This window comes from Sapajus apella, unplaced genomic scaffold, assembly GCF_009761245.1.
Source record: "Sapajus apella isolate SASKATOON/1434 unplaced genomic scaffold, GSC_monkey_1.0 scaffold91, whole genome shotgun sequence".
NCBI lineage: Eukaryota > Metazoa > Chordata > Mammalia > Primates > Cebidae > Sapajus > Sapajus apella.
Window position 1 is genome coordinate 7,146,349 of NW_022437031.1, and position 13,807 is coordinate 7,160,155.

Genomic DNA, 13,807 nt, shown 5'->3' on the forward strand with positions numbered 1-13,807 from the left:
AAAAATATCCATAAAATGAAGATGAAATTAAGACGTTTTCAGATAAATGAGAGCTAAAAGAATTCTTCACCAGAAAATTGGCATTAGAGAAATGCTGAAGGAAATTCCTCAGGCTCAGGGAAATGGTACCAGATAGAAACATAAATATTCAAGAAGCGAAGAGCAGCAGAAATGGTAATTATGTGGGTAAATACAAAGAACTATCTCCCTCAACCCAATTTTAAAAAACTATACATGGCTTCTCAAAGCAAAAATTACAATACTGTCTCGTGAGGTTTATAATGTATTAGGTGTAATATATATGACAACCATCGCAAAAAGGGCAGGGTAAATGGAACTATTTTGTTTGTGAGATTCTTCTGTTTTATGTTAACTGATACATGTCTATGGCTGTATAACAAATTACTCTAAAACTTAGTAGCTTAAAATAATCAGCATTTATTGTATCACGTAGTTTCTGAGGATGAGGAATTCAGGAGCAACGGAGTAGTCCTAACTCAGAAACATTCATGAGGTTGCAGTCAAGCTGTCAGCTGGGGCTGCAGTCTTCTGGAAGCTTGAACGAGACTAGAGAATTTGCTGCTAAGCTCATTGATGTAGCTGAGGACAGGAGGCTCACATAGGGTTGCTCACAACATAATAGCTTCCTTTCCCTAAAGTGAATGATCTGAGAATGACCAAAATCGAAAGCCTCAATATCTTTCATAATGTTGGAATATGACTTCTGCCCTATTCTGTTGGTCATTATAGACCAACCCTGATATAGTATGAGAGGGGTCTCCATAAGAGCATGAATACCAAGAGGCTGGGATTATTGGGCACCATCCTTGAGGGCCCCCATCACATAGTATGAACCCTAGGCTGGGAAGTTAAGCTTGAACATTGTATTTCCTAGAGCAACCACTTAAAAAATAACTTGTCAAAAGAATGAGAAAACAAGCCACAGCCTGAGAGAAAATACTTGCAAAAGACATATCTGATGAAGGACTTTTTATATTTTACTCAAAATATACAAAGAATATTTATTCTTAAAACCAACAATAAGAAAAGGAGCAGTTTTAGGCCAGGTGTGGTGGCTCACATCTATAATCCCAATACTTTGGTAGGCCAAAGTGGAAGGATCCCTTGAGCCCAGAAGTTCAAGACCAGCTTGAGCAACATAGTAAAAAAGACCCCCTCCATAAAAAAAAATTTTTTTTTAACTAGCCAAGCATGATGGCTCGTGCGTGTAGTCCCAAATATTCAGGAGGCTGAGGTGGGAGGATTGCTTGAGCCTGGGAGGTCAAGACTGCAGTGAGCCATTATCATGCCACTGCACTCTAGCTTGGATGACAGAGCAAGATCCTGTCTCAAAAAGGGAGCAGCCTGATTAAGAAGTGGGCCAAAGACCTTAACAGATACCTCACCAAAGAAAATATACAGATGACAGATATGCATGTGACAGGATGCTCTACATCATGTCATCAGGGCAATGCAAATTAAATAACACTGAGATGCCACTATACATCTGATAGAATGGCCAAATTCAGAGCACCTTAAATATAAATGGAATAAATCTTCAAATTAGAAGCCAGGGATCGATATCAGGCCTACCTGCATGCTGTCTATAAGAGATACATTTTAAATATGAAGACACAGATTGGTTACAAATAAAAAGAACACTTCGGGAGGCCTAGGTGGGCAGATCATGAGGTAAGGAGTTCAAGACCGGACTGACCAACAGGGTGAAACCCTGTCTCTACTAAAAATACAAAAATTAGCCAGGTGTGGTGGTGCACGCCGTAATCCCAGCTACTTGGGAGGCAGAGGCAGGAGAATTGCTTGAACCCGGAAGGTGGAGGTTGCAGTGAGCCAAGATCGCACCACTGCACTCCAGCCTGAGTGGCAGAACAAGACTCTGTCTCAAACAACAACAAAAAAAGATGTATAGGTTGCATCCTAAATCTGAAAATTCAAAGCCTAAATGCTCCAAAATCTGAAAGTTCTTAAGACTAATGTGATGCTTAAAGAAATGCTCACTGGAGCGTTTTGGATTTTCAGAGTTGGGATGCTCAACCAGTAAGTATATAATGCAGCTATTCCAAAATAAAAAACAAATCTGAAATACGTCTGGTCCCATGCATTTCAGATAAGGGATACTCAACCTGTAGCATGCTAACAGTAAGCATAAGAAAGCTGCAGTAGCTACAGTAATATCAGATAAAGTAGATTTCAAGATAAAAAGGTATTAATCGGAGATTTTAAAAGGGCATTTTCTACTGATAAAGTGGCAATTTTTCAGGTAGACATAGCAGTCATAGATGCATTTGTGCCTAATAATTTTCAAATTATTTACTTAAATACTTACAGGCCACTATAGGGTTATTAATTGGCCTAATTTCAATATTATTGTGTCTCAAGGAACAGAGAGGCCTGGGGACAGGGTCAGGACAGACAGACAGTGGAGCAGTCAGAACATACACATTTACCCAGTAAGTTCTCTGTTTTCTCTGGGCATGGTTTGTGGTGCCCCAAAACAATGACATTAGTAATATCAAAGACCACAGATCACCGTAACAAATATAATAATGAAAAAGTTTGAGAAACTGTGAGAATTACCAAAATGTAACACAGTGACACGAAGCGAACAAATGCTCTTAGAAAAAGGACACCAGTAGACTTGCTCATTGCAGGGTTGCCACAAACCTTCAATTTGTTTAAAAAAAAAAAAAATGCAGTCTCTGCAAAGCATAGTGGAGTGAAGCACAATAAAACAAGGTATGCCTCCACCATCTTTTCAGATACCCATGGAACATTACCAAGGTCAATCATATACCAGTACATGAAATAAGTCTCAATAAATTTTCAAAAATTGAAATCACACTGGATATGCCCTCAGACCACAATGGAATTAAATTAGAAATCAATAACATACCTAGAAAATTCTCAAATATTTGAAAATTAAACAACATACTTCTAAATAACCTGTAGGTCCAAGAAGAAATTAGAAAGAAAATTAGAAAATACTTCTAACTGGGAATAAGTTCAAAAGACCTGTTATACAGCATGGTGACTATAGTTAATGATGATATATGGTATTCTTGAAAAATTGGCTGGGCGCGGTGGCTCACACCCGTAATCCTAATACTTTGGGAGGCCAAGGCGGGTGGATCACCTGAGTTCAGGAGTTCAAGACTAGTCTGGTCAACATGGTAAAACCTCGTCTCTACTAAAAATACAAAAATTAGCTGGGTGTGGTAGCAGGTGCCTGTAATCCCAGCTACTTGGGAGGCTGAAGTAGGAGAATCAGTTGAGCCCGGGAGACAGAGGCTGCTGTGAGTCAAGATCATGCCATTGCACTCCAGGCTGGGCAACAGAGCAAAACTGCATCTCAAAAAGAAAAAAGAAAAATACAAAGTGAATGTTAAGTGTTCTTACTACAAAGATAACAATGTGAGGTACTGCATCTTTTAATTAGTTAACTATCCCATAATGCGTACTTCAGAACATGCTGTACACAATAAATATGTTTATCTGCCCATTTAAAAATGAATAAAAGAGAATACTTTGAACAGAATGACAGTGAAAGTACAGCATCAGAATTTATGGGATACAACTCGAGCAATGCTGAGATGGAAATATGTATAACTTTCAACACTTACGTTAGAAAAAAGGAAGATAAAATCAGTTACCTAAGGTTCTACCTCAACAAAGGGAGGGGGGTGCATAGAGAACAAAGCAAGCCCAAAGTAAATAGATGAAAGGAAATAAAGGCAGGGAAACTAGGGGTGGTAGTGGTCATGGTAGTAATGCACAAAAATTGGACATGTGTATACTCCCATGACCTGGCAGTTTCACTCCTCAGTATATGCCTTAGAGGAATGAGACCATATGTCCACAGAAGACCTGTACAGGATTGATCACAGCAGCATTGTTTGTAATAGTCCTCACTGAATACACTACTCAAATGCCCATAAATACTAGAATGAAGAAATAAATTTTGGTATATCCACACAATATAAGACTATGTAGCAATAAAGTTAAACTATAGTTTGTTAGCTGTAAGTGACAAATATAGCTGAATCTCATAAACCTAATTATGAGTGAAAAAAGCCAGATGCAAAAGAGTATATACTGTTTGATTCCATTCATACAAACTTCCAAAAACAGGTGATACTTGTGTGTGCTGGTTGAAAGCCAGTAAATGTTCACCCTTAGTTGGGGATCATGAATGGAACTGGACCTACAGGGGCTTCTAAGGAGTTAGAAATATTTTGTATCTTGATCTGGGTACTGATTACATGGATGTGTTCAATATGTGAGAATTCACTGAGCATACTTTTCTATATTTATATTATACTTCAGTGAATATGAAAAAAAACCCATGGACAATATTTATGATGAAAATGGGGGGCTGGGCGCGGTGGCTCACGCCTATAATCCCAGCACTTTGGGAAGCCGAGGCGGGTGGATCACGAGGTCAAGAGATCGAGACCATCCTTGTCAACAAGGTGAAACCCTGTCTCTACTAAAAATACAAAAATTAGCTGGGCATGGTGGTGTGCGCCTGTAGTCCCAGCTACTCGGGAGGCTGAGGTAGGAGAATTGCTTGAACTCAGGTGGAGGTTGCGATGAGCCGAGATCGCACCATTGCACTCCAGCCTGGGTAACAAGAGCAAAACGCCATCTCAAAAAAAAAAAAAAAAAGTTTACATTTAGTAACTTAAGCATATCCTAAGAGTGACAGAAGAAAAAAAAGAGAAAATAGGTGGCAGTATGTCTCCATGAACCTCACAAAAAAAAAAAAAAAAAAAAAAAAAAAAACAGGTAAGGGCAAATTACCCATAGCCACAAGATCCAGCAGCTATTGGCATCTGTGTAGGAGAAAACCGGAGTTGATAGACCATCTGAAAAACTTGACAAACAGAATTCCAAAACGGCATATTCCCTAGAAAGTATGGCAGTCCAATTTAAGAACTGCAGTTGAAACTGGGAGGGATGAGTATGAGCGACCCATAGTCAGAAGGTCCGAAAGGGATGGAGTAGTCTGGTCCTTAATGGACTCTTGAAATTGATCCAGCAGATCTCCTTTCCAGGTCAGGGACTCACACTGAGGAGAAATTGCTAAGAGTAGAATTGAATTAAGCAGGACAGGAATAGAAAAAGAAAGAAAGAAAAGGTCCAGATGAAGTTAGGAAAGAGGACCAGAACGAGGAACTCCAATCAAGCAAGTAACCATATTTCTTTAATGTACATAAAAACAGCAGAAAACGAGCCTCCATGAGTTAGAAAAGCTACTCTGAACCTTCCTTCTTTCTGCAAGTTTAGAAAAACGTATTTGACATTAAAACGAACAGCAGATTGTGGTGATGGCTGCACAACTCTGAATAAAAAGCACTGAACTGGGCGGGGCATGGTGGCTCACACCTGTAATCCCAGCACTTTGGGAGGCCAAGGCGGGCCGATCACGAGGTCAGGAGTTCAAAACCAGCCTGGCCAGCATGGTGAAACCCCATCTCTACTAAAAATACAAAAAAGAAAAAAATTAGCCCGGCATGGTGGCACGTGCCCGTAGTCCCAGCTACTTGGGAGGCTGAGGCAGGAGAATTGCTTGAACCCGGGAGGTAGAGGTTGCAGTGAGCCGAGATTGCACCAGTACACTCCAGCCTGGGCAACAGAGCGAAACTCCGTCCCAAAAAAAAAAAAAAAAAGTACACTTTTAAGTGGTAGGTTTTATGGTTTGTGAAACACAGCTCAACACTGAAAAAAAGGAACAGAAAATTACCAAAGTCAAATTCTACACAAAATTATTAGACGAGAAAAAAAGAAAACATTCCAGAAAGACATGCTCAAAATACAGAACAAATCTGAAACATGGTATGTAAAAATGAGTTGGAAGATATTCAGAAAATAACATAGGACATGGAAGGACAATATAAAGCAGGATTAGAAAAACTCAGAAATGTGACAACTTGGGGAACATGAATCATTTCAGAAATTTAGGCTAAAGTAAAAGGAAACAAGAATGCGTGAACACAACAGAAAATGCCCCACTACGGTAAAAGGAAGGACAATTTTTAAAAGAAAAATGGTAAACAGGGTTTGAGGAAAAGTGAAATATACTGAAGATAGTAAAGAAGACCTGGCATATAGATAATAGGATTATCTGAAGAAGAAAGCCAAAGCAGGGAAAAAGAATAAATGCTAAATGTTAATATTGAGGAAAGTTTCTTGGGATTAAAAAAGCGGGCGGGGAGGAATCCCTCTTGGTGTTGGGTGTGACGTGACCCACAGGCAGCCACAGCAGTGCTGTGTTCTAAGGCACAGGTGCTCAGAGTGGCTGTGGAGCTGGGTCCTGGGTCCAGTGTCTGGTTGAACTGCTGTGGCACCTGTGACATGGGTGCATGTTCAGTCTCAGGCATGCCACTAAGCAGAGGACTATGACTCTGAGGCACTACCCAGTAGCTTGGACCCAGGGTCAGGGATGTAGCTGTGATTCTGATCCTGGGGTTCAGGGCATAGAACTGGCATGGATCTGGGGAGGGAGGGGTGTTCCAGATGCTCAGACCCTAGGGAGGAGGGCACAGTGGCAATTCAGGCACCAGGAGAGAAGATACTGTGTAGTGGACCCTGGAAGGTCTATGAGGCCCAATGCCGTGGCAACACAGCCCCAGGAACAGTGGGGCATAGCTGTGGTTTGAACTCTAGTGGGTGGGATGCAGTGCAGTGTTGGTTTTGCTCCCCAGGGAGGTGGGGCCCCTCAGCAGCTCAGACCCCGGAGGGCTGGTCCAGATCCAGGGAGGTGGGGGTGCTGTGTCTGTTTGGCCCAGAGAGCAGTGTATACAGATTAGCCAAGGGTGTGCTCCTCTGGGAGGGTCCAGGGACCAGGCACCATGCAGGCTAAAGCACCGGGGTCACAGCTACTCCTCTGGGCCAAAGCTTCAATTCCCTGGGGCTGAGGGACTGAGTTGGATCAGGCACTAAAGAGGTGCAACTGCTTCCACAAACCAGGCCCAGCTTCTCTGCCAGGCCTAAGCTCCTGCTCCCGGAGGGCTCAAGCGCCACGGTCACTTGATAAGAAAAGCCACAGACATTTCAATAAAAATAGTAGGTGATTTATAAAGGAAAGAAACTTAGGTTACCCTCAGATTTTTTGAGATCTACACTTTATGCCAGAAGAAAATGGAATAGCAGATATTTAAGAAACTCAGGGAAAAAATGTGAGCCAAGGAACATTATACCTGGTAAAACTGACTTTCAAGTATAAAGAGTACAGATATTTATCAACATGCAGGAATTCAAGAAATATTGTTCCCACAATCCCATGAATTTGCTAGAGAATGAGCTTCAGACAGCCAAAGTGTTGAGAGACATTGACGTAAGGACAGGTAGCGAGCATTAAATGTACAGTTACTTGTAGAATGAAGATGAAATGAGGATTAAAAGGGAGAATGGAGTATGTATTGCCTTTGTGCCCAGATAATGTAAGTAACTGTTTATTTAAAAGTAAACACACCCCTGCTTTTGCTCTATCCACTGAAAAGGCTTAGAAACAAGGACCAGCCCAGAAGCAATAAGTATACCAGTAATTCCAATTGTGATACAGACATATTTTTCCCAATATTCCTTATTTTAAGAAATCAAGATGTCTTAGAGAAATAACTAACTACAATTCTGGGACAGGAAATGTACAAGATAAGCTTGGAACATCTTGTCATAAAAGATAGGGAAGGAGCTTTCAAAGACCACTGGGGTCATAGCAAAAGCCAATTTGAAGATGTTTTCAGTAGCCAATTTGGCTTCACAGAGGATAACTGACAGTAGTAACAAGTCCATCCAACACCCAAATCTTGGCTTCTAATACCATCCTCTAATAAATGAACCAGGACTCCTTGGAGAAATAGCTGATTCTAGGGCTGGGGTGGGGAATATACAAGATTAGCCTTGAGCATCTTGTTGTCAGTTTATAGTGCACATATGATGGGATTATATCCTGATAAAGCCATTGTAAGTTGAAAATATTGTAAGTTGAAAATGCATTTGCTGTACCTAACCTACCCAACATCATAGCTTAAGCTAGCCTACCTTTGACCTGCTCAGAACACTTACATTAGCCCACAGTTGGGCAAAATCATCTAACACAAAGCCTGTTTTATGCTAAAATATTGAATATCTCAGAATATGAAGTATGATTTTTACTGAATGCATATGACTCACACCATCATAAAGTTGAAAAATCTTAACTCAGGGCTCTCTGTACTAGAAAACAAGAGCTCAGAAAACTATTGGAGTTTTAAAGGAACACAAGAGTCAGCTGAACACAGGCCAAAACTGGGAGGCCTTGGGCAGGAAAGTAAATTTAACAGTATTGGATTATCACACAAGGAATAAAATGAACGCACACCAGTCCGTTGTGATAGAAATAGGTAATTGAATAAGTAAATAAATGAGAGAGAAGAGACAAATCTCCCCTACAGAAAAACTTCAAATAATTTTATGTAGATACTCCTGCTTCAAGAAGGTATAGCATGACTGTTCACCCTATAAGTGTGGGCTGTGCTTACTGGCTTGCTTCCAGAGACTGCAACGTGGAAGGAGGGAGGAGAAGTAACTTTAATTGGAAACCTACAAATACCACTTTGGTCGGGTGATCAGGGTTATTATCAGTGTGAAGTCAGGTTGTTGTACATATAGTATTGTCCTCCAAACCCTATAACTGTAGTTCTGTAAAAAATAGGCAACCCAAACTGAGGGACATCCTACAAAATACCTGACAAGTACTCTTCAAAACTGTCCAGGTCATCAGAATGAAGGAAAGTCTGAGAAAGAGCCTAGAGGAGACTAAGGAGACAAACAACAAAATGTACTGTGGTATCCTGGATAGGATCCTGGAACGGAAAAGGGACATTAGGTAAAACCTAAGGACATTTGAGTAATGTATGGACTTTAGTTGTTAATAATGTATTAGTATTGGTTCATTAGTTGTATCACAGAAACTATTAATATAAGATGTTAATAATAAGAAACTGGGTGTGCTTATGTGGGAACTTGGTGCTATTTTCTCAATTTTTCTGTAAATTGAAAACCTCTAAAGTTAAAAGGTTGATTTATACAGTTTTTTAAAACAGTAATTGTGGGCCAGCATGGTGGCTCATGCCTGTAATCCCAGCACTTTGGGAGGCCGAGGCGGGTGGATCACTTGAAGTCAGGAGTTCAAGACCAGCCTGACCCACATGGTGAAACCCCCATCTCTGCTAAAAATACAAAAATTAGCCAGGCGTGGTGGCACATGCCTGTAATCCCAGCTACTCAAGAGACTGAGGTAGGAGAATCACTTGAGCCTGGGAGGTGGAGCTTGCAGTGAGCCAAGATTGCACTGCACCACTCCACTCCAGCCTGGGCAGGAGTGAGACTCCTTTGTCTCAAAAATAATAATAATAATTGCAACTGGTTGAAACTCATCAAATATGTTTAAATCTGTGAGTTCATAATTATATTTTTTTTAATTTATGGGGTCTCACTCAGCCCAGGCTGTGCTCAAGCAATCCTCTTGCCTCAGCCTCCCAAGTAGGTGAGACTACAGGCATGCACTACCATGCCTGGCAGATTTTTTAAGTTTTTTTCTTTTATAATTTTTTGAGCCAATATAAGTATCATTCTTTTTTTTCTTTTTTCTTTTGGTAGAGACAGGGTCTCGCCATCTTACTTAGGATGATCTTGAACTCCTGGGTTCAAGCAGTCCTCCCACCTCGGCCTCTCAAAGGGCTGGGATTACAGGTATGAGCCACTGTGCCTGGCCCATAATTATATGATAAAACAAAACCAAATTGTAACCCATTATCTTGAGAAATGGTAAATAAAGGAAGAGTCAAGTATTTTATCTTTTCTACTAGGTAACCAAATAGTTGATGAGGGGAAGGCTCTCTTTGTAAAAGTATTTCAGTTAATTTAAAAAAGTTGAAATTGGCCGGGCACGGTGGCTTGTGCCCGTAATCCCAGCACTTTGGGAGGCCAAGGTGGGCAGATCACAAGGTCAAGAGATCGAGACCATCCTGGCCAACATGGTGAAACCACATCTCTACTAAAAATACAAAAATTAGCTGGGCATGCTGGCACATACCTGTAGTCCCAGCTACTCGGGATGCTGAGGCAGGAGAATCATTTGAACCCAGGAGGCGGAGGTTGCAGTGAGCCAAGATCACACCACTGCACTCCAGCCTGGTGACAGAGTAAGACTGTGTCTCCAAAAAAAAAAAAAGTTAAGGTTATCACCTTTTTGAAATCCCCCAGTAAATGAATGGGTCTCAGCATTGAACATCAACACCTCCTAACATTACAGTGAGACAGAGATATTTACATGCCTCCTGATGAAGGAATGCAGCACCACGTATAGTTATTCATGCCGAAAGGATCAAATTTGAGTCAGATCAAGCCTCTGTATTCAGTTGCCAATCTGCAGAAAATACAGGAGGACATGTTAAGACTGCATCATGAGTATGCAATCAGCAAAATCCAGTCTTTGGGAAACAAACTCTCCAGGTCATATGCCCCAACTTCTTCAACAGATAATTTGAAAGAAAGGGATGGAGGGGGAACCTATAGATTTAAAAGATACCAAAACATTTTTAAATAGGCAAGACTAACCTCAAAAATATGATGCCTGGCTGGGCGCAGTGGCTCACGCCTGTAATCCCAGCACTTTGGGAGGCCAAGGCAGACAGATCGCTTGAGGTCAGGAGTTCAAGACCAGCCTGGCCAAAATGGTGAAACCCTGTCTCTACTAAAAATACAAAAATTAGCCAAATATGGTGGCAGGTGCCTGTGATCCCAGCTACTCAGGAAACTGAGGCAGTAGAATTACTTGAACCCAGGAGGTGGAGGTTGCAGTGAGCTGAGATTGCATCACTGTACTCCAGCCTGGGAGACAGCAAGACTGTCTCAAAAAAAAAAAAAAAAAAAAAAAAAAAAGTGATGCTAAGTGAAAGAAGTCAACCACAAAAGATCGCAGATTCCATTATTTTGATTCCATGTATATGAAATGTACAGAATAGGCAAATCTATGGAGACAGAAAGTAAATTCATGGGCTCGGAGCTGAGGGCAGGGAGGAAAGGAATGGGAATTAACTGTAAATGGACACAAGGGATCTTTTGGGGTTATAGAATTGTTTCAATTGGATTGTGGTGATAGTGGCACAACTCTACTAAAAACATACATTTAGTAAAAAATGGATGTACAAATGGACAATTACAGTGTCTAGTGATGTACACTTGGGTAATAAAGCTATAATAAACTCTAGGAAGTTATTACTATAAAAAGCAGTATAGTGGTTACTTTTGCCAGGGGGAGGAGAGTTGATTTGTATAATGCACACAGAGAGGCTTTTGGGATGGATACAGGAGATCTGTTTCCACCTGAGTGGAAGCTATAAGGCCTCTTTATAAAAATTTGTTTTCTATGTACTTGTATGGTTTCTACCATCTTTTATTTTATAATAAAGGGTTTTAAAGAAATGAACCAGGCAAGGTGGCTCACACCTGTAACCCCAGCACTTTAGGATATCCAAGACCAGCCTGGGCAACATAGGGGAAGACCTTGTCTCTACAAAAAATGTAAAAATTAGCCAAATGTGGTGGTTCATGCCTGTGGTTCCAGCTACTCTGGAGGCTGAGGCAGGAGGATGACTTGAGCCCGGAAGTTTGAGGCTGCAGTGAGCCGTGATCACACCACTGCACTCTAGCCTAGGCAACAGAGAGAAGCCCTATCTCAAAAAAGGAAAATACAAGACTCCTGAGCTGTTAGAAGATATCAGATCCCCACACATTTCATTCATAATAATGAGACTATTTCTCATGGGCAAACTCAGTGTAGCCAGGAAAATGCTGTTTTATCTGACAAAAGAAAAAAATGCAAAAGAGATGCAGCAGTTGGTTTAATTTCTTTTGGGTATACACTGCATGATAAGTGCCATTTGGACCTCAGAACCTATTTATTTCAAGCACTGCAAAATAATACATAGGCATTCTTTTCTGGTAGGTTCAACTGCCCTGTGATTTTCAGTTTTATGCACAAAAAAATTGTATGACTATAGTAAAGGAAATGGATGGAGGAGGAAACATCAACTGCAGTCCCACCCCCACCCCCACCCCAGCAACTCACAAATCACAAATTCATAAATATTTTTTACTTTCGTGTTTTTGGAATGCTGGTGGTGTTTGGTGGTGGTGGTAGTGTTGTGTTTTGGGACCGGGGCGTGTTGGCCGTTTTTGTAAGAATTCTCTTCCAAAATAGAATTCATTCTGAGGGGCACCTTTTATGATTTTTGCCTTGTGGAAACCGCTCAGAGCATCCTTTGGTACTATTTTTTAACATGCGATATATTAGGTAATGCAAGTGCTCTCCTCGCTTCCGCCGGGCCCAGGGTAGGCAGCTGGCTGTATTCCTGTTCTCATTGCATGTGGTTGTGCTCAGAGTGGAACTGAGTCCCCTGACGTTACTTATTAACATTCCCTCAATTTCTCACCTCCCTTTCTAATTTTTCCACTTTTAGAAGAAGAATTCAGAAAAGCAGCTCAGCAACAGGAAAATCAAGAGAAAAAAGAGGAAGACGATGATGAACAAACGCTGTACAGAGCTCGGGAGTGGGATGACTGGAAGGACACCCATCCTAGGGGCTATGGCAACCGACAGAACATGGGCTGATCTTCCCACAACACCACAGGACTGCAGGGTGCACACCTCCCCCGCCAAGAAAAATCATGCAGTCCTCCCCTCCCTGGGCTCCCGCTTCAGCTATGTACAACAAAGGCAAAGATGCTAAATCTTGCTTTGCATTCAATAAAGTGTCAAGTGATTAAGTGTGTATTTGTATCCTAGGTGATGTGAACCAGCAGTTTTGTTTTGGCATCATCATCCTCATCATGTTGTATTCTAATTTCTTAGGTAGAAAGAAGAGTGCTGAGAAATGGCTCTGTGTAATCAATGGCTGTCTGAATTCTCTGAAAAAATAAAAGTCCCCTCTATTACATGAGCCTGTGCAGAAATATGGCTATCAGCTGCTTTTTTTGTTGGGGGAGTGGGGGCATTGAGCTGTGGGTCTCTGGGCCTATGGAGAAATGCCCTTTGATGTGGGCAGTGAATTTGTCCAGCATCAGATCTGCGCAGGCATTCTTCCTACTGGGCATATGATATGAAGCCATATAAGTAACACCCTGCACCATGAGGCAATCCAGCACTCTATAAGGGGAGAGCTTTCTGTGCCACACAGTGCTATTATTTTCAGAAACTATAGCTGTAGGTAAGTGGACCGCAAAGGGATGTAGTCTACTTCCTGGTCCTATCTACCTCGTCCTAGCTTGGCAAGAAGAAATGAGAGATACAGAGGAGGAGACACAGAGTCCTCCTTGTGTGTGTATCTGAGGCCAGGGCCTTTACTGTCATGCAAACATTACCATATATCCCTTAGGGTGAAGAGCAGCCTCAGGCCAAAGCCTAACTTTTTTTTGAGACAAGTCTCACTCTGTTGCCCAGGCTGGAGTGGAATGGCGCAATCTTGGCTCACTACAACCTCTGCCTTCCGGGTTCAAACGATTCTCCTGCCTCAGCCTCCCAAGTAGCTGGTGGTATAGGCGCCCACCACCACACCCAGCTAATTTTTGTATTTTTAGTAGAGATGAGTCCTTACCATGTTGGTCAGGCTGGTCTCAAACTCAACCTCAGGTGATCCACCTGCCTCGGCCTTGAAAGTGCTGGGACTGTAGGCATGAGCCATCGCGCCTGGCCAGCCTAATTCCAATTGGTCCTTATTGCCTATGCTGGGAGATACCTGGC

The 13,807-nt window shown here is 41.6% G+C and overlaps 1 protein-coding gene across 3 annotated transcripts in view; it reads left to right on the plus strand.

Annotated features, from left to right (window-relative positions):
* The window catches only part of IGBP1 (immunoglobulin binding protein 1), a 32,076-nt gene extending 19,056 nt beyond the window's left edge, over nt 1-13,020 (plus strand). For 2 of the 3 annotated variants that reach the window (XM_032255849.1, XM_032255850.1), the window contains one exon: nt 12,528-13,020. In XM_032255849.1, the coding sequence (XP_032111740.1) occupies nt 12,528-12,679 (152 nt within the window). In that variant the 3' untranslated portion in view covers nt 12,680-13,020. The remainder of the gene's footprint in view (nt 1-12,527) is intronic. The other variant, XM_032255851.1, reaches the window with a different exon arrangement.
* Nucleotides 13,021-13,807: the final 787 nt, after the last annotated feature.